The sequence below is a fragment of the Phaenicophaeus curvirostris genome, chromosome 1 (genome assembly GCF_032191515.1).
Source record: "Phaenicophaeus curvirostris isolate KB17595 chromosome 1, BPBGC_Pcur_1.0, whole genome shotgun sequence".
In the NCBI taxonomy this organism is placed as follows: Eukaryota; Metazoa; Chordata; class Aves; order Cuculiformes; family Cuculidae; genus Phaenicophaeus; species Phaenicophaeus curvirostris.
In genome coordinates this window covers 7145606-7166993 of record NC_091392.1, presented here as the reverse complement: position 1 = coordinate 7166993, position 21388 = coordinate 7145606, and the positions used below count along the sequence as shown (strand labels likewise).

The 21388-nt window shown below is 40.9% G+C and overlaps 1 protein-coding gene across 5 annotated transcripts in view; it reads left to right on the top strand.

Annotated features, from left to right (window-relative positions):
• The window catches only part of BEND7 (BEN domain containing 7), a 49745-nt gene that overhangs the window by 23438 nt on the left and 4919 nt on the right, over nucleotides 1–21388 (top strand). For 3 of the 5 annotated variants that reach the window (XM_069869029.1, XM_069868706.1, XM_069868857.1), the window contains 4 exons: nucleotides 1520–1785; nucleotides 6367–6592; nucleotides 11713–11832; nucleotides 19792–19842. In XM_069869029.1, the coding sequence (XP_069725130.1) occupies nucleotides 1520–1785; nucleotides 6367–6592; nucleotides 11713–11832; nucleotides 19792–19842 (663 nt within the window). The remainder of the gene's footprint in view (nucleotides 1–1519; nucleotides 1786–6366; nucleotides 6593–11712; nucleotides 11833–19791; nucleotides 19843–21388) is intronic. The other 2 variants (XM_069868786.1, XM_069868942.1) reach the window with 1 other exon arrangement.

The window sequence follows — 21388 nt, the reverse complement described above, 5'->3', positions numbered from 1 at the left end:
AAGAAAAGGGAGTGTTGAGTAATTAACTGAAATGTGGGTGGAGTGAAGGGCTGACTAAACTTGTCTCCACAGCGTATAATGCTTGAGTGAGTGGCAGGAAGGATCAGATAGGCTTTGTAATATCAGTTAATACACAGAAAAATGCTTTTCAAAAAGTTGTTGATTTACAAAGGAGCACAATTTTACAGTCTTTGCTGTGACAGGGAATTCTTTACTCCATTGCACTGATTTCATTGAAATTACATACATGATTTAAAATGTCTTGTGGGTGAGAGGTACAGAATGGGGTTTTTGCTAGAAGAGCTGGCTCCTCAACAGCAGGAACATTTCTTATTTATTATGTATCTGCAGATAAGTACCTTGTTAATTAATGAATCTCTTGATTCACTGGGAATAGTTTGTATTTTCTGGTAGACATGAAATGATGGGTTTGCAGAGAAGAAACATCATTTGGCATTTTTGTTGCTAAAAGGAAAAAAAAAACTGGGATACAAACATATAGGGGAAGGTATCATAACTTATTTTAGTATTCAAGCACCCTTCTGTCTAAATGATAAAATACAGATTACAGTCTTGTAAATCTTTGCCAAAAATGAAATACAGCAGAAATCATTTAATAAACAGTATTATAAGATTTGAGGTGTTTTTTACTCAGACTTTGTAGATAAGAACCATGTGTAGATCACTTGTGGCTTGAATGAGTTTGATTTGCATGTGACAAAAAAAATGTAGCATGTCTGGTTTTTTTTATTTTGGTCTTGATCTTACTGATTGGTGCAGACAAATAATTGTGTCTGTATAATGTTCTGCTGGAGGACTCATTGTCGTTGATTTAGATTCAAGATTGGTGCTTTAATTTATACCAGTTATTGTAGATACTGGAAAATACAAAATATTGAGAAAAAAATAGTCATCTAAGTTTGAGATGTAACAGATGAACTGTAAGTTTCTGTGTATGAACAAAACAAACTGATGTAAATTTGTGTTACTTTTTCCTCTGAAATTAAACAGTTGAATATTGTTTTCTGTCATTCTTGACATAATGGTACTTGAAATGTTCTTGCTGAGCTAATTAACATGGTGACTACATTCATAAAACTAACTGTAATTTCATTAGCACTTGCATTATCTTACTTTATCAAGAAAAGATGCTCAAGGACAATAAAATTCTCAGTCATTCAAGACAGCATAAAAATGAATCATTGCTTAAGTCCTTCGTGTCACCAAGCATCCAGTGGTCACTAGGAAAATAAGCCACCTATTCCTAATTTTCCTAAACTACTATTCATAAGTATGTCTTGAAAAAACTTATAGTAGAGCTCAGTGTCATTATCCCCATTGTACAGATTGGGAAATTATGCAAAGGTGATAGAAACTGTTTCACATGCACAAACTGTTCTGAAAACCCTACCACTTATCCAGAAGATGACTTCAATGTGTCATTAGTTTAACGGTCCATCTTTGTGGTCATATGTGTGTCTTTGTCTATAAATTTAATTCATTACTTTCTTTCCTTCAGTTGGGGCTCAAAACAGACAGCAGCCTTCTGTTCCTCTGATTTGTACACAAAAGTCAACAATATCAAGAAGGAGAAATAAAAAGAAAAAAACACCCCTCAAAACTGTTGAACCAGTTACCATGAATAAGAAACCCAACGCTACAGAGAATGAAAAGAAGCTATCAGCAGACTCAGAACGATCAAGTCTGCAAGAAGTTGAACAACCCCTAAAACTAGATACCCCTGTTTCAGGATTCGGAATTGTCCTTGAATCGGCTTCATCAGATGTAAGTTAATATTTTAATATCATGGGATTCTAGAGCACTGACTCGTTCAGGAGAAGTCAGCCTGAGTATGCTCCCTCTTTTTGTGAGAATAAACATGCAAATGGGTCGGGTTGAATGGAGGCAGTAGGGTTAGATGGGGCAGTGCTAGTTACAAAGGTTTGAGGTTTCTTTTTCAGCTTTCATGGGTGTGTATTTCTCCCTTGAGTTCAAGGCCGCCTGCTGTTCGAGTTTGCAGTGGAAACTTGTTCTTCATCTCTCGTGTTGCCAAGAGCCACCGTGAGATCAGGAGCCATGAAAAGTGCTGCGTGTATAAACTATTGACAACCCTGTCATTTGCTGATGAGCGCATGTAGTCCACACGTATGCCCTTATCCTGCCAAGATGCATTTATGTGCTGTGTTTCATGCCTGGCTTGTCCCACTGGCTTCAGGGGACTCCTCACCTCTATAAAGTTCATACCTCAGTCTTTGCTGAATTGAGTCATTTGGTCTTCATGGCTGTGCTTGCTGGATAAGAGCCTTGGTGCTGTTGATGATGTCAGTGTGAGGGGATGAAATTTGCCATTCTAAAAATGTGTACTTGTCGCATGTAAAATTGCAATTTTCTTGATTCATGCGACATGCATACATTGATAGGAATTTCATGTAGCTGGTGGCCAATTGGCCTTTTTTAATGACCAAATAAATGTCATCTGAACCAGTTCACTGATGAGTAAACTGATCATTAATTTCTCTAATATATTTTTAATTTTGAGCAGGCAGTTTCCAATTTCCTAAGTACTATGAGCTAGAAAAACGTAATTAAATTCAGTATCAATAAGCGTAAATGAAAACAATGCAGCAGATAATGCTCTACCTTTCCAGAAGTGGGAAGTCATAATAAAAAAGAGCAGTCATGATAATTCAGTTATATAGATGCAAGCCACACCACTAATTAGATTGCAGTCTCCTGCCATAGAGTCAGTGTAGTGATACAGAGCAACTAGTTAGATGCTTTTTCAGAGGTTTTCCTTTTGTGGTATTATTCTTAGTAACGTTTGAGGGGATGGTTTGGAGAACAACTGGTAATTTATCTCCAGTACGCAATTTGTGCTTATAATTTTTCTTTGCTTGTGGCACTCCTTTCAGCTTGAAACATGGTTTTGAAAACAGTTTTGTACTTGCGATGGAATTTAATTTAGCTTTATGAATATGTTCCATCGCTGGACACAATTCTTCATAGGTGCCAATTTGAACTAAGACAAAAGAGAAAATAAAATATGCAGCTCATAAATCAGATCCTCCCTTGCCCTCCCATGCTTTGGCTCCCACTTGCCACAGTAGTTGCTTGAACAGATATGAAGAACCAGAACTCTGAGACAAACAAGTTGATTTTGTTTTGTCTTTGGAAAGACAACAGTTGAGTTATCAAAATAGATGATAGCAAAAGTAAAATGTGACCTTAAACATTTTGAGAAGACTAAAGAAAGTCACTTCTTTGAAAATGAATGGCAGTATTATCTTTTTCTATTTATTCATAAGCCTCTCTTGTGCACTCACAACCAGCATTTCTGAGCGCGTGAAAGAACTGAAAGGCATTTTACGCAGCACCATAAATGAATGTTCCCTTGAAAATATTGCACGGGTTGTCTGTAGTGTGTGCTGTGTCATACGCCAGAACTGTCACTGCTGTTATTGTGCCAATGTTTATTGAACTTTAAGAAAAATCTCAATTTAATCTGCTTAAAATTGTGGCTACAGGAACCAGTGTGATGAGTTCAGATTTGCTGGGATGAAATACTGCTGGTCGGGGACATTGTAAAAGTCTTTTTGAGGCCAACTCTTAATCTGGTCCATGAATCGGAGAACCCGCTTTTTAAATTGCAGTGATCTGTTATTCTTAGTTAAACTTTCTTGTGTTCGTTTTACTGTTACAATATTTTATTTATAACCTAATAATTTCTAATATATGTAGTACAACCTACTCAAATGTCTAGGATTAAATCTAATTCACTGCCTGTTAATTTTAGCACAGCAAAAGCCTTTGGCATTCAAGTCTTATTTATTGTATTGTGCACAAATAGTTTACCCACCAGTTCCTTATACCATGATCGGTATCTACTAACAAATGCATTTCCTTTTGAGAAATCTCATTCAAAGTGATCATAAAGTTCAATTAAGTACTGATTGTCTTTGAAGAATAATTTGCTACTAAGGGAAAGCAAGAATAAATCAACATTTTGCCTTTGAATTATTTTGCTGATATACAAATGGTTTCTTTTATTAAGAATAAAATAGTCAAAACTAAAATAATACTGACTTCTCCACACCGGTGCACTAGTAAGGTTCGGAATGTATTTTGCAGCTGTATTAGTGAAGATGATTTGTCTGCCCTAGGCATCTTGTATCATCGAGGTCATCTTAGATTGCTGTCATAAGACCCAAGACCCAAGTAACAGCATAGGACAGGAATCCTTCATCACCATGACAACTACATTCTGGTTTTTGATTAATATGAAGTAGAATTTTTCCCAAGTTATAAACTTGGACCACATTTATTTACTCTCAAAAATCTTTTCTTGTCACCAGAAAGTTTAGAAGTAACATATTAAAAACCCATCTACATCAGAAGATTGTCAAATGTCAAATAGAGTAACTGACTGTTTTGCTGGATCCAGCATTTTGAAAGTTCACAAGGTAAAAAAACAACTTTCATCCAGAAAAAGCTGAGAAACTCATGTGCTTTTTAGATTATTTTTTTTATTACTATCTGCATATTTTAAGATTCTTCATCCTGGCTTCCCAAATGATTGTAATCTTCAGTTTTATCACACAATACACATGCATATCCAGTGATGGTATATGCTTTGAAAATACTCTGCTTGCTGTAACTCTCTTGATACTGATTTTTAAAACTCCATGGGAAAAGAGTTATGCAGCCAAATCATTCTGAGAATGGCAGCCCTTTCTTCTGTCTAGACTCGAGATGTTTGCAGGTGATTTGATGGGAGATGGCATTTGCTCTTGCTCTGTTAACATCTTTGAAAACGCACCATCACTGGTGATTGTATTTTCATATAGCAGGGAAAAAAAAGAGCAAGTCATTAAGACCAAGGCTGTAATATTAGCTTATTTTCTCACATAGTAACTACTGATGTTTTTTCCCCCTTGACAACTTCCAGGTAATATCTTAAAATTTTATTCGTGATGTATCTTAAAATCATAGAATCATAGAATGGTTTGGGTCGTAAGGGACCTTAAAGATCGTCCAGTTCCAACCCCCCTACCACGTGCAGGGACACCTTCCGCTGGATCAGATTGCTCAAAGGCTCATCCCATCCAACCTGGCCTTGAACCCCTCCGGCATCCACGACTTCTCTGGATGACCTGTGGCATTACCTCACCACCCTCACAGTAAAAAATTTTTTCCTAATATCTAAACTAAATTGCCCCTCTTTCAGCTTAAAACCATTCCCCTTGTATTATCACTGCACTCCTTGATAAACGTTCCCTCCCCATCTTCCTGTAGTCCCCTTTAAGAACTGGAAGGCTGCTAGAAGGTCTCCTGGGAGCCTTCTTTTTTCCAGGTTAAACAAGCCCAACTCTCTCTGTCCTCACAGGGGAGGTGCTCCAGCCCTCTGATCACCTTCATGGACCTCCTCTTCGTTCATTTTAGATACATGGTTATTCCATACAGACTTCCATAAGCATTGTGTGGTAGTAGAAAAAAAATGCAAATATTGCTCATGTAAATTCTGATGTGTACAGACAGGGGCAGCAAAAAGATTTGTGGTAAGGGAGCTTCATTGAATGCCTTTATCTGCTTTGGCCCACAACATACACAACACACGAGTCTTGTGAAATACAGGATGATTTTGTTTCTTCTACTTCCCCTCCATCTCACTTTCTAGCAGTCATCTATGATAAATCCCTATGATTTACCACTGAGGTTTTTTGTGCTGAAATAAACTGTCTCTCTAACTTCATCCTGTTCTAAGGATGCAGTTTGGGAATATGAAAAAGAGGGAGAAGTGGCTCACCAGCAAATGCCGACTTCAAGGGCAACATCAAACTCGTCATCTACTTCTACTTGCATGGGCCGTATCTGTGCTGGAAGCCCTTTTGGGAAACATTGTGGAATGGGCCAGTAGCCCTGCAGTTCTCCTTCTTGGAAACACCTGGCTGCCCCACAGCACACTCGTTCACATCATTTGGCAGTGAAATAAGTCCATGAAACAGTTAGATAATTGTCCAAAAAGCTTTGCATAGGAGTATTGCTCTGGGATGATCCTCTGGTTTGTCATTATGATCCAGTATTGAAAAGTATCTCTTTTCTTTTTGTTAGCTGTACGCCTAGAAATAATGTCAGTAATTGTTAACTATTACAGTGGCTAGACGCAAGTATGATTATTTGATTTGCCTTTTAAGGTGCTTATTCACTGATGGGGTTTGATTTCAGTGAAGGAGGCTGCTGTGGTACTGAAGAGCTGGGAAAAGATTCATGATTTGATTAAGTGATTTTAAAATCTCACAGGTACATGATTGAGGTAAAATAATGTATTTGAATGCTCTTTTAATTAAAAAATTTATATTCTTTTGGTAGCCAGAAGTGCAACTTGCAGAAGGCTTTGACGTCTTCATGCCGAAGTCTCAGCTGGACTCTATATTATCAAACTATACTCGCTCAGGAAGTCTGCTCTTTAGGAAGCTGGTCTGTGCATTTTTTGATGACAAGACTTTGGCTAACTCTTTACCAAACGGCAAAAGGAAAAGAGGGCTCAATGACAACCGGAAAGGACTAGACCAAAATATTGTGGGTGCAATAAAAGGTGTGTTGTTTTTTTTTTATTTCTTTCATATGTGTAATTAGAACATATTCTTAGCTAAGGAGGGTGTAAGGGGATTAGAATTTCTGACATGTGCTAGGTGTATTAAAATATGCAGTCTTATTTTTATTCCCTTTCATTCACTTGTTAAAAATAGCTTCTATGGGGACAGCTTGTGTTAATTTTAAGCCAATGATCCTGATTTCTGGAGTCAGGCTCTAAGGTTAGAATCTCAGCGTTTGTATAAGATAATTTTTTTTTCCAAATATCAGGAATGCAAAGAAATCCTGAAAAAGTAATGACAACATAACTGATCCTCTTCAATCAAAATTCTGAGGCTTGCACTGCATCTGACTGTGTCTGTTCTGTAAATAGTTTACTAAGTGGTGGCTGACTTGGGGAGAAATGAAGGAAGATAATGCTGGGACTGAGATGAGTGTGATTCTCATAAAAGCTGTGGTGGTCCTTCTGTTGTGAGAGCAAATTTTTTAGTTGATGTGAGGATCCTGTGCTGGATGTTTTTTCTTAATGATCACTGCGTTCTGGCTTCCAGAAGAACATGTGTACCTTTGGATTCTGTGGTCACAACACATAAAAATCTAACATTAGGCCTGAGATTCTGGATTCTGTTGTTTTGAAATCTGATAGAGTAGGGAAAATACCCTAGTTACCAAAAGACAGGTTGTGTTGCAAATTAGACCTTTATTTTAGAGGCTATGACTTATCCTGAGGTACAGATTGTTAACCTAGGAGACATCAGGCAATGAAAAGAGCTTCTGTAAGTCCAATGACAACAAGAGGAAGCAGGGGAACATTTTGCAACCACTTCTGTGTCCGCTTTTGGCATCTCTACCCAATGCAAGAAAGACATGGACATACTGGAGTGGATCCAGTGGAGGACCACCAAGACTTATGGTACTTAAACAGTTAGGTGGTGAAGTATGTGTGTGAAGTGGCATATGAAGAGAGGCTGAGAGAACAGGAGAGAAGATAAACCATGCGGAACCTAGTTGTTCACAACTATCTAATGGGATGATGTAGAGAAGATGGAGTCAGACCCTTCTGAGAGGCACAAGAGGCATCGGACAAATTTCAACATGATGTAAGGAAAATGTGTTTCGGCATTAAGGGTGGTTGAACAGTGGGAAGAGGGCTCAGAGGGGCTGCAGGATCTCCATTCCTGGAAAAATCCAAACTTGACTGGTCACAATCCAGAGCAGCATGATTTAGTTGGCCATGATTTGAGCAGCAGGCCGGTCATAGAGACCTCCAAAGAACTCCTTCAACCTATGCAATTCGGCAATAAAATGTATGTTGTGGCTATGTCATAGTCCTGATACATCTTACAGCGTTTCTAACAGATTTTGTTACAGTCAACACTTATAATTAGGTTTCAGTCACACACTTCTTTTTACCTTCTTTTCTTGAGTTCAATAATCTGCAAAAATCCAAAGTTGAATTCACTCTATCTGTATCTCATCTTTCCTGAAAACTTTAATAAATGAGTTAAATGGAAGACAAAGGAATTCAAAATTACTTTCTTTTTTTAAAAAAAAAACTCTAATTTGAGCAGCACTGTGATAAAAGACATGTTTTTCAGTAGATGCAGCAGTACTATCAAAACAGCAGCTATCACTCACTGCAGAGAGAAGCGTTTCTCAGTAGCTAAGCTCGTATTACTGGAGCAAATTCTGAGGCTTGATTTAACCTCTTCCCTTGAGTTTGGGAGAAGAAAGGGAGTAGTTGTAGTTTCAATGGATAAATTTCATCTGTGGTGGTACTGCTAGGTACCGCTGTAATAACAGTGTTTTTTATCGGCATTTAAACTATTGCCCAAACACTACTGCCTGATCTCTGGTAAGGGAGCCCACGCCTAAAAGCTGTAATGAGATGAGGTGCCAAGGGCTTATGTCCTGTGGATCTTTACTCAGCCTGGCTCAAATAACAGCCTTCTTCCTTCCAAAGAGCTGGGCTATCAGACACTGTGGTTTCATTTATTCCAAGAAATAACTGAGCCAGTATGAAATCTCCACAAGAACAGCATCATGTTGTTTGCTTTATTATCAGTAGGACATTCCTCTGCCACGTGCTCAGATACCCTTTAGTGGCACTTTTAGTGCTTTTCCATGACAGAGACACAGAAGTGGGAAAAAGGCTACATTCATGACAGAGATGAGCAGAGAAATTAAAGGAGGGCCTGTTTGCTTGAAAATCACTCTTCCTGTCTGTAAGCATTTTAACTGCTGTCCTTACAAGTAATTTAATGTTCCTGCAACAGAATGATTAGCCAGGAAGAAATTGTCTCTTTTGACTTTGAGTGGCACTTGTTGAATAGGTTACAGTCTTTCTGCTGGGCAATCAGTTTCCCTTGTGAGTCACATCAGTCTTTCACTCAGAGCCAGGTGGGGGGAAAGATGAAAAAAACCATAAAACCATTAGAAGCAGTTTGGTTTTTTATGTTGTTGACTAGAAATCCAGCCAAAGAAGTTCTTCCCTGCAGAAGTCAGTGAGCTGTGTACAGATATATGTGTGATGTCTCCCTCAGGGGTCCATACCAGGACCAAAACCATTTAATATCTTCATCAGTGACAGAGACAGTGGGATCAAATGCACCTTCAGTGAATTTGCGGATGGCACCAAGCTGAGTGGTGTGGTTAACATGCCTGAAGGACAGGATGCCATCCAAAAGGACCTGGACAAGCTGGAGAAGTGAGATCATGTGAACCTCAAAATGACTAAGTGCAAGGTCCTGCACCTGGGCCAGGGCAATCCCCAGCACCAGTACAGAATGTGAGATGAATGGATGGAGAGCAGCCCTGCAGAGAAGGACCTGGGGGAACCAGTGGATGAAAAGCTGGATGTGACCTGGCAATGTGTGCTCACAGCCAAGAAGACCAACTGTATCCTGGGCTGCATCAAAAGAAGTGTGGCCAGCAGATCGAGGAAGGTGATTCTGCCCTCTACTCTGCTCTGGTGAGACCCCACCTGGAATACTGCATCAAGCTCTGGAGTCCTCAGCACAGGAAAGACATAGACCTCTTGGAGCTGGTCCAGAGGAGGCCACAAAAATGATCAGAGTCTGGAACAGCTCTTCTATGAGGAAAGTCTGAGAGGGCTGGGATTGTTCAGTCTGGAGAAGAGAAAGCTTTGGGGACACTATAATGCAGCCTTTCAATAATTAATGGGGGCTTATAAGAAAGATGGGGACAAACTTTTCCAAGGCCTGTAGTGACATGACAGGACAGTAGGCAGCAGTTTTAAATGGTAGGAGACTAGGTTTAGATGGGACGTAAGGAAGAAATTGAGATGGTGAGATGCTGCCACAGGTTGCCCAGAGAAGTTGTAGATGCCTCGTTGTTGGAATTGCTCAGTGTCAGGTTGGACGGGACTTCAAGCTACCGATCTCATGCAAGGTGTCCCTGCCTGTGGCACAGGGATTGGACTAGATAATCTTCAATCCAACCCAAACCATCCTCTGATTCTATTGTATAGGAGGTTATCAGCATTGTACAGCTTGGGTGATCTAGAAAGGGGAGGCACCACTTCTTCTGCCTCCATCCTATTGTATTCCCATTCTTTTTTTGCCCATGTTGGTGTTTCCCTAGCCAGACATCAAACAATCAAAGCTACTTTGATGTTCATTCAAAAGAAGAATAAGCAAGCTAGAGAAGAATAGCAAGTAACATATTAGCCTTCCAATGCTGTCGGACTCTGGATTGCTGTAGAGGTAACAGCGAGCAGCTGCTGTATTCCCCACTGTAGGCAGCTGCGTTGGATGGCCAGGGTGCAGTCTAGTGACACAGATTGTTCTCAGGCCCTGGTCACAAGCAGGAACTGCAGCTGCACGTTTAAGTAAGTGGGAATCTGAAGTCATTGATTGGGTTTCTATTGTGCTGGGTGCCGTGTGGATTCAGAAGGGAAAGATTGTTTCCACCTTCAGAGGGACCATCGTTGCAGGTCAGACACTGTTGATGTGTGGGACTGCATTGGCTTCTCTGGAAGGCCCTCAGAGTTGGTCTGATGTCCTTGCGGATCAGACTGCAGAAGAGAGCATTGCTAATGCCTTTCATGCAATGCTTTTGTGGAGTTGTTAACGTGGAAAGAGTGGAAAGTGATTGCTTTAGGTCCCTCTATACTTACCAGCTAGCACCATTTCAAACATGTTTGTTTAAAAATACTGAAGTTGTCATTTCTTGTTGCATGCTTCCCCATCCCATTCGTGCAACATTTATTCTTAAGGATTACAAATCCCTTGAGCTGTGATCAGTTTTCTTTCTTTCTTTGCCGGTCATAATTGGACACTGGGCTCCAAGACCTCTGACCAAGACTACAATAGCAATACCAACAGTAATAATATTTTTTCTATTTCTTCTCTTGTTTATTTTTTGCACACGTCTCAGTTGCGTGATGAAAATCAATTGCATCAGTTTCAGTCCATTTATAATTTTGTATTTTTGATATAACATTGCTAGGTTTTCTGTAAATATGGAATTGATGTTGACCCTCTGTGTACCAGCTTTATAAAATACGGAATTGGACCTATAAGATACTTCTTTTTTCTCAGTTATTTCTTTTTTCTCAGTTATTTCTTTTTTATTTTTTAGTGGCTTTATAAAATTGTATTCCATCTGGTTTGACAGCATGAGAATTGTAGAGATGTCTGTAGGGGTATGACTTTGTATCTTTTATCAGTTTGCCTGTAGTCTTGAAGACATGACCAAGAGGCCACCAAATGACCAGATCTTCAGCTCTCTGCTTGTGCCATATGGAAAGCAGCATTTATAAGTGCCTGCCACATCTGGGGGTGAAGCTTAAAGTGCACTGTTATTTTTTCTCACGTGTTTTTGTGTGGCATTCAGGAATGTGAGACATAAGGTGTCTCTAGGATAGACTTTTATAATAGTGACTGTGGTATTATTGTTCTATTTATACAGACAAATGGCATCGTAATTACTAACTTTGGAAACATTTGAGTTGGACCCTGTTCTTGCAACCCTGGATTTGACTTTTTAAATGCTTTTTAATAAGTGGATAATTTTATACATTTTCTTTATAATCCTCGCCAGCCTCTTTTTCTCAGTTCTGGTGGCACATTTCAAAAAAATGGTATGTTTTTATTTCAGTCTTTACAGAAAAATACTGCACTGCTAACCACGTGGATAAACTTCCTGGTCCTAGGGACTGGGTCCAGATTCTTCAGGATCAAATTAAACTGGCAAGAAGACGATTAAAAAGAGACTCAGGTACGTGTAAAAATATAAGGAACACCATGTGAGTGTAAGATTAGAATCTTAGAGACTTTGTATCCACAGGAGTGGTCTTCCTGTAGAGACTGTAGAGTTGTAGATGTTCACTCTATGAAAACTGGACCTCAGATTTTAACAGATATCTGTATAAAGTACAGAGTTGCATTATATTTGGTATGGTAGAAAGTTTAGGAGCTCTCTTTGCAGCCAAGTTAACTTTGAGTGTTTCTCAAAAGTTGTCTCTAACCCCATTCCATTAGCACCGAAACTTTTGTTCCCGGTGTTTGATGAAATCCAAGTCCTAAACTAGCTGATCCAGCCAGGGTTGCAGGTAGAAGTTTTATAATTCTGTGTTATTTGGTCTGACAAGCCACTCACTGTACAGTTAAGATATAGCCCAAATGACCTTTTCCCTCTTAACTGTATGTGTCTGGAAGGATGGATGTGTTTTCTCACATTCCCTGTGAAAGAATCAGAATCACTGTAATAAAAAAAACCAACAGCCATCCACCCTGGTTGTGCTAGCAAGTCCTGCAGTCCAGCACTGTCCCTGCAGTGCATGGGAGGGAGCTTACCAGCAGTGACAGGTAATGTAGGTAGGGGTTTGCAGCAAAGCTGCTCAACTTGGGCTGGAATAACCTGCACACTTGGGGTTGGTACCAGCCTGAAGACTCAGCATTAAGCTTTCACCCTGGCAGCACGCAGCTGGTGAGTTCTCAGCTCCAGCGACAAATGGCAACATGCAGTCTCAAAATCCCCAGTAGAATTCATGGGAAAGCAACATCACTGATTAGAGATGTACAATTACTTTATAAACTTTAACTAGTCTCCGTCCCATCTTCATGCCTCCTATCCTACAAGGGGCTTTCTTCAACAAGGCTTCATTTATTCTTCCTTGTACTAGTGTTTTCTTAAGGCTCTCGTGTGGTAGTATTTCTTGCTCATTGCTCTTTTAGAGCATCTGACATCGTTGTCTGCAGCACATCACTCATGTCAGCTTCCTTAACCACAGTTCTTCACTGTTACTGTGTTTAGCTGCCTGCCTTTTCCCTTCTGCCCTTCACCACAATTAAGTGCCTGTTTGTATCCACCAGTTGATGGGATGGGAAAGCTGATGGCTCTGCAAGGATGCTGGTTATCCCGAGGCTGTGAGGGGTGAGTGAGACCAGAGGAAGTGTCTTCTCCAGCCCCTCGTCTCAGAGAGCCAGTGTTTTCTGTCCAAAGCTGCGTCTGTGAAACACACGCTTAGATTGGCATCTGAATTCATTCTCCACAATGTTATTAATGCTAGGAAAAGCCTAAGACTGAAGAAAATGAGGAGCACCCAGAGACAGAAATAACATGGGAAGTGAGGGGGTGAAGTAAAGAAGTGCAGATTATTCAAGAGCATAAGCTTCCCTGAGTAGAGCAGCAAACCAGCACTAGCCTTAAAAAGGGTTTCTGGTGCGTGTTGGGGGAGGGAGGAGAGCGGGATACAAGGTAATCTCGTTAAAGACAGTGTCAGATTACTGGTGTTGTACAACAGGACTGCTTTCTGCCCCTTTCAAGGCTGCCTCCGCCTCCCCAGGACAGGAGGGTGGAAGTGGGATGGCAGGTTTCAGTATGGTGAAGAGTGCAGTGCAGGGTCCTTGGGATGTCTGCAGAAGATCCCTCGGGAAAGAGGATTGACCTAATTTTGTTTTGATTTTTATTTTCTTTCATCCTTTTTTATTTGCTTTTCTTCGTGCCTCTGCAGGATATTAATTAAAATGACAATGACATTCAGCTTTTGCCTTTCAAATGGGGCCACCTCCATCTCTGGCCCTTTCTCAGGATAGGAGAATCTAAGCAGAGGATATTATCTCTAAGCTAGCAAGACTATGAAGAAAAATAAGGGAAGCTGAGTATAGTGTGACTAAATAAGATAGGCTCCAATGTCTGCCTCTGTCTGCAGAGGGAAGGTAGCTCGTTAACCGATACGTGGATGAGTAGTGAGCAGCAGTATATGTAGCAGCCCCTCAGGTTCATTCACTGGAGAAAAAAGTATGTGGTAACTGGACTGCTAGAAAGGCTCTTTTTTGTGTAATTTAGTTTACTGGCATTCCCTGAAGCATACCAGTTTCTCTCTGACATGAGGCTACAGGCAGACATGCTTGTTTTGATCTAGCAGAAGCGATTGAGCAGACCGTCGTGGCTATCTGCATCCTACCATCCACTGCCATCTTCACTGGTGGCTTAAGCTTATTCCAACCTGACCTTGCACTAAAGCAAATGAGAAGTTTCCACAGCCTTTGTGACAGTAAAGCAGTAGATAACGGCAGAGAGGCAGGAGCAGACAGCAGGTAGCATTAACACCTTCATATGGTTTAGTGTTTGATAGGAACGGTTGGACTCGATGATCCGGTGGGTCTCTTCCAACCTGGTTATTCTGTGATTCTGTGATTCTGTGATCTTCTTGAAACAGGATTTGTTAGCACTTGTGCATTACAACCACGATCTTCTGATACAAGGGATGTGGGGCTGATCAGGTGACAGATCCATCTAGTTCTCTATTTTGTTTGCAATGATGGCTGTTGCTTCGGGAGGTCTGTAGAACCGAAGGGTGGGTGTTACCATGCTTGCTAGCATTGTCTCACAACCCTCAGCAGCTTTATCCTGGTATAAAACAGGTTCTGTGGGAACTGTGCACATTTTAACTATTCATTGTGAAGTGATACCGAAATTATTACAACTGTGTGTAACTTGGAGAGACCAAAAAAGGAAGGGAGAGCAGGCGTGGGGGAAGATGTGGTCTGCTACGGGGAGAAGGTGTCCCAGGACCGCGTGTTGCAAAACTTAGCTTTTAAGAATCTGAAAACTACAGGAATCACAGCCACTGAGATGTGGAACTCATCACTCTTTCAGATGACCTCATGAGCTCTTCCAGTCCACATGTGTCTGGCTGAGCAGAGGTTGAGCCCTTCCAAGCAAGTGTCTTAAATGTCCATACTCCCAAGTAATTAAGAGACTAAGTCAAACTCTTTTAGTTTTATCTCCACTTACTCACTGAAACACGCTGGCTAAGTTTGTGGATATAGACTAAGGTGCCCAAAGAGCAAATTGAAGCCAGCATTAAGCTAAATTCAGTTTCTGAGCCAATATGTTTCCCTGCTGCTTAATTGCACTGATTTATCTACGTTGGTTTCTGGTTTGTTGTAATGCACAGACTTTGTATGGGAAAACCTTAAGATGATCCATTTCTTTTACAGAAGCTGCAAGACAACGTTTAGTCACCACTGAGTTGGGCTAAATTTTAGCAGCAGAAGTATTTAAGAAAGGAGGGGCATACTTTCCATCCTGCTTGCCTTCCCCTGAGGCATTTAGTACATCCTCTGATGAGTTTTTCATTTCAAACTAGGCAGTAAGACACAGCATTCACAAGCAGCCCTCTCCGCTTTATCCTGTGAAACATTATTTCAGTCAGATAGCATAAATCCTGCTCTAGCTTTCAGTGATATTAATAATTTCAGAGAATTCTAGCAAACGAGTGGGGTGGATCTGCTTTTCATACCTTTTTCTATACTCTCCTGAGTGATTCCAAATTAAACTAAATCATGATCACTGGATCATAGATGCTGCCCAGCCTCAACCTTATTTATCATGTTTGGCTCATCTCCTAGAATTAGGGACAGAAAAGCTCCCTACTTGGAAAGCTAATAAAAAACCACTTTAAAATTCTGCTTTCTAGAAAATAGTTCCCCTGTGTAGATTTTGAAGGGTTGTTATCCTAAGCCAAATAAGAATTCATTTAAGTTCTGAATCAGTGACAATATTTTTCATGGCTGGAAATATTCTTTTATAAATTTATTTATTTTGCTTTGGCTTTTTCTTAGTTCTTTTAGATTATTGCCTGAGATCTGAGACTTGAGTAGGGTTTTTTTATTTGTTAGATCTGAGAATATAGCTGTCACTGCCATTAAATTTTTATTGGCCTTGTTCAGTCTTTTCAAAATTTCACAAGTTGGCTGTCACAAAGGGAAGAAGAGACTGCGAGGTTAATGTTACAAACAGATGTTATAATTAAAATTAAAGACTATTATAATATTCTTCAGCCTTGACTCCTGGTCCCATTTCATGTCAGCAGCACAGCAGACTGGGACACGGCTTCCTAGTGCCAGACCTGTCTTCTCCCAGCAGAGATTCTGAACCTCTTTGGCTGCTGGAATGGGATGCAAAGTGGCCCTGGAAAGGAAGAAGTCAGAGATAAGTCATGTGCATAGGCTTCCTCTCTCAAAGCAGCATGAATTATGATGCAAATTGCCTTGTAATTTACACCGGCTGGTTTCCATGGCGTGGTCTTTTCACCCTGCAAGAGAGAATATGGGTAGGTGGCTGGTGGCCTTGCCAGTGGCAGCACAGAGGGAGATGGTCAACCATCAGCACAGAGATCTTAAAATGGGTAAGAGCACAAGGAACTGACTCACTGTTCATGTCACCTCTGTGCCAGACATAGTATCCAAGCCTTTTGATTACTAAACTCTCCATCCATTAATAAACAAAAGGTCAGGGGCCACACATCACTCACAGTAAGTTCTTCCTCCCTTTTTATGTTTTGAAGAGCCTGTAAGCCATTATTCTGTAGCAGCTGTCCATTACATAGACAGGAAAGCTGATACCGGATGAGTAATACTCCCGAAGTACAGAGGGTAGGAGCTGTTCATGCAAAGTGATTACCTTGTGTATAACCTGGAAGATTTTGATTGCCCTGTTCCATAAAGGAAAATATGGCAATGTTAGAAAACACGCTTAAATTTTTCAGGCAGGATTAATTTAAATAAATCACACACTGTGGCGTTTCATCCTTGAATTCTTGTTTAAAATTAACATTGTGTTGTTGCAGTGTGAAATAGTGGGAATGAAGGAAGACAAAATGTATACCTTTTTCTGGAAATATGTCTTTTCTCCCATGTCCTTGTTCAAGCCACTGCTTCCATTGTCACATATGAGGGAGTTTTGCTTTCTATTTCTCTTTATCCTTCTGATTTGCCTGGTTTGTATTTTTGATACAGTATTTAGGTGTTGTGAGAGATCAGGTTGGTTTCTTTGCTTAGTGATACACACAGGGTCAGGAAGTATGTAGGATGCGAGTTGAACATGGTGTACAGTGCTTTTGTGGCCAGTACCTTAGATAAAGATGGCAATATTAAAATGAGTATCTGCTGCATTCATCTTCCCAGCCCTGAGTGTACAGAAACCTCTGTTCAAGGAGCAAACCAGCAGGTGTACACTTAATAGACAAACATGTACATCAGAAGCTAAACAGCTTTTTTAGGGGAAAAAAAAACAGCCTCTAAGGAAATGACTACCAGAATTGTTGTGCAAAGAGCTACTGAGCTCTACAGAAGCAAAGGATTGAATAAAGGCTCCAAATTCCCACAGCAGGATATATTCCTGCTTGCCTTGTCTTGCCAGGTGGCTCAAGACAAGTTAAGTTTGGCTGGCAGTCCTCTGGGTGTGGTTTTCAAAGGCAAACCTCCTTTCCTGCTTGGAATGGCATGTGAGAAGCTGGTGGTTTATATGCGTGTTAGGAGGTCAAGGTGTTTGTCATGCCTCTCATGTCCAACTTCACCTGGAGCTGCGATTGTGCATCCAGTTTTGTAAAACAAATTCAGGCAGCTACTGAAAAGAGTGGGCAGACTCTCTGCTGTGCTTTCGCTCTCGTTCTGGCATTGGCACAAGCATTCTTGTGGCAATGTCAGTTTTTAACAAGATCTGATCTCAGTGAATGTATGAACGTTTGTGCTAGGATAAGGAACAGGACTGGTGGTGAGCTGGACCTCATCTATCAATCGTGCAAGATTGAAATGGCCAGGTAACTTTGTTAATCACAAAGCTGGTTTTGCAAATGTGGAGACCAGAGTCCTTTCTGAAAGCAAGGTATTTCCTAGCTTCCATTTGTTTCTTTTGGTGTTACTGCCTTCCTCTGAGTTCATTTTTATCCAGGTGTAAGAAGAGCAGTTAGGCAGAAAGGTAACAGAGTCTCTAGACCTCCTTAAAGACTCACTGCTGAAGATTCCAGAAAACCTGTCACTTGAGTGGACAGCCTAGTTGGTGCCATCCCTGGTACTGACAGAGGGAAGACTTTCCAGCCCATTACTAGCACGCATCTCTAGCTTCCCCCATTTTCATAGCTTGGGCCTCTTCAACCCAAGGGTCCAGTTACAGCTTCATCTCTTGTATGCTGAGTAGCTGTGCCACTTGATACAGGTGGTTCTTCATAGCATAGCTAGGAGCTGGCTTCGGACTGACACTCATGTTTTAAGCCATGTGTGTCCTGTTGGCTGTTTCTCAGATTCTCCTTTCACTGTGCTGTCTCCTCCCTTGTGCATCCAGTCCTTACATTGCTGAGAGTCCAGTTCAGATTCTAACCAGCCTAGGTAACCTTTTCGCATTTATTGAGCCACCCATTGCTTCCAAAATTCAAGGTTTTTGCAGTAAGTGGTACCAAGCACTTAATTTGTTTCTGCTCTGTGTGCCACCTTCTTACAGAAAGTGTAAAAAGGTATTGGTTCAAGGCACAGTCACTTACAAGTCTGTGCTATGTACTTGTCAGAGCTCTCCATTTAAATAGGATGAAAGCTGCTTAGTACAGAGGTTTTTCATTTTTTTTCAGTTTTCTTTAGTTCAATTAATTTTGCAAAACTGAGTAGAAAGCATGTAGCTAAAAACTAATGTGACATCCATATGTGTGGGGGAGAGAGAGCAGGTCCAGGGATGGATATCCAGGGATTGCTGGAAGGAGGAAACTAGTGTACATCAGCATCTTCATAAAGGCAGCAACTCAACATCCTCATGTACAGAGCTATGATAAAGATGACCAGGACGGTTAGCTTAGTTTCAAGTGGGAGCTGAATGAAGTTACTCAGTGCATGTGTAACCCTGATCAGATTTGATCCCTATGGATATTGTGTAGTGAAGCGAAGTATATCCACCACACTGAACGTGTACAATGTAATGGCCTGGTCCTTTAGGACCACACCTAGTTTGCTGAAGCACTCTGAAAGATCTCATTATATTTCAAAGGCCTTAAGCATCATGCTGAAGTGCCAAAAGACAAAGATAACAGGATTTTGAATAGGGCTTGTGACAGTTAGGCACCGATTTCCTGTTGCATGCCTACAACTTACACAGGATTCATGTGCACACTCCAGGGCACTACAGTCTAACAAGTCACTGCACATCTGCTGAGCCAAATTAACTATCTTTATGCATACCCTTGGCCTGTGGCAAATACAAGATGAACAAATTAGGCTTTTAGCCTTCCTTCACCGTGGGCTAAATTAAGTCAAATGATCTTGCATAAGCTGTGGGTTGAAAGCACGTGTGTATCCATACACTAGAACTGCCTGGGTACCTGAGTGGTTACGTGCTTTTTTTAATTATGCCAAGTGCCCACCTGCATCTTTGAAGACGTTTTGCCATAGTAAATTGTCCTCTGCAAAATGAACTTGGCTGTCATCATGGGAGGGTAAATTGTCCTCTGCAAAATGAACTTGGCTGTCATCATGGGAGGTTCAGGTGCAGATATGGGGGTGTTCACCCTTTCCTTGTAGGTGTCGGGTGGTGGCAGCTGTTAAGGGTGGTACTAGCCTGGAAGGCTCTTCCTCCAAGGACCACTGGGGACTTTTCTTATGTGATTTCATCAGACTATTGCAGTGCCTTTTATCATCTGGATATCCTGAAACCTTAAAAAGAACAAGTGTTACTCCATCCAGTTGCTGGCACAACTGCTTCTTAATACACAACTCCCGCTTTTAAGTTTGCATTTTTATTACCTGACCTTTTCCTCCAAGCAGTGAGTTTTTAACTGAGCAGTAGCAAATTGCAGCTGAGGAAAGTAGGTAGAAAATGCAAAATCTCTCTATAGCATGTAGCTTTTTAATCGCATTCCTGTATTCAGTACAAGTAATGAGATTTCTTGTTTATATTTGTAATCAACAGAGGCAACTGACTGTGATGAGAAGCCGGACATTTCTCTACTACAAACAGGTAAAATGTATTAACATTTTTATCAGCTTCCAATGTGTGTGTGTTTGTTTATTTATGGCATGGAAGCAGTTTTCAATAATCCTGGTGTGCTAGATACAGTTGGGTAATTGCACACAGAACCCAACTATCTTACATTTAGAATGGCCTGTATTAAAAAACAAATGCATGAGAATCTTACGATTTCCCCCTCTATTTCATGTTCATAAAACCTTAGGGATTGTGGTAACAGCTAAGCTAATAAGGCCAGTAAGTTACTTTTCTTATGCCAGACAGAGGCTTGTGCTCATCCCTAGTATTTCTGGGAGTTTTTTGAATTCTTAACGGATTTATTGGTAGGGACAGACAAAAATAACTTGTATTGTGGCATCTGTTCAGTTGTCCTAGCAATAATATCTTGGGTTCACAGAAGGATTGCAAAGATATTTATGTGCTAGTTAAGTGTTGGTTTACTTTTTGTTGAAGTGCAGCCACACTGCCTTAAAAGCCTCACAGTTGCTAAATAGCAGTATCGCTGTGCAGCAGTATAGGCTAGGAAATAAGACTTTTGCATGCTGTTGCACATGGTATTGAACTGAAGACAGTTGAGGCTGAAATTTGAAGCACCCTCTTGTTGAGTGTCAGTCCATCAATAGGTGCCCTGATGATAGAAATTGAGCTGCCATCTTCTGAAAATCCAGAGGGGCTGGACTCTGGGGCAATGATCATTTCCCTGAATTACAAAATCATTTTCCTGTCATTTCACCAAGATGCTGCCTGTTATCCCCAAAGCTGAAGAAAAAGCAGGGAAGATCTTGAGCAGACAAAGAAGGTCATGGATTACAGTGTATTTTTATAATATTCCTAAAGTGTGGCAACGAAAGATACCTGGAGATGAGCAATGCTATTGCTGTAAAGAACAGGACAGGGCTGATACTGGGTTGCTGAGCACATGGCACAGTACCTGGAGGCTACGGGTGGTCAGGAGAGTGCTAGTACCATCGCAGCATCAGTCTCTTGTGCAATCTAATCTCTCTTGCATAAGAGCTCGAGAAGGAGCTTTTGCACACTCACTGCTGTGTGCCGGAGCAGCAGCTGCCAGCCATGGAGCGCTGTTGGTTGCAATCCCACTGTCAGAGCACGTGCAGTTACTAAGGAATAGGACCAGCGAAGCAGTTGGGAGGACAAGCAGCTATAGTCTTGTTCTGGCATGAACCCAGTGGGGGCTGGGAGCACGCGCTGACTGTGAGCCACCGTGCTGCTTTCTTGGCCAGCCACTGAGTATTTCAGGGTACGGCTGTGATAATAGATGCAGGAAGCTCTGGTTTGAAAGGTCTCTTCCAAGTGACATCCTGTTTGTTTCTTTTATCAGGGAGGGAAGCAATTCCATTGCAAGAGGACCTTCATAAAGGTTGATAAGGCAATGTAGTGTTATCTTTTCATTGCTCTGGTAATCACATTAGGGAGCAGAATTACTAGATTGCTGTGCTTTTCTTTGAGCACGGTTTCTGTAGTTAGTGCTTGCGTTGCACGCAATTGATGGAAGTGAGCGTGCTGAGATGGTTGTGGT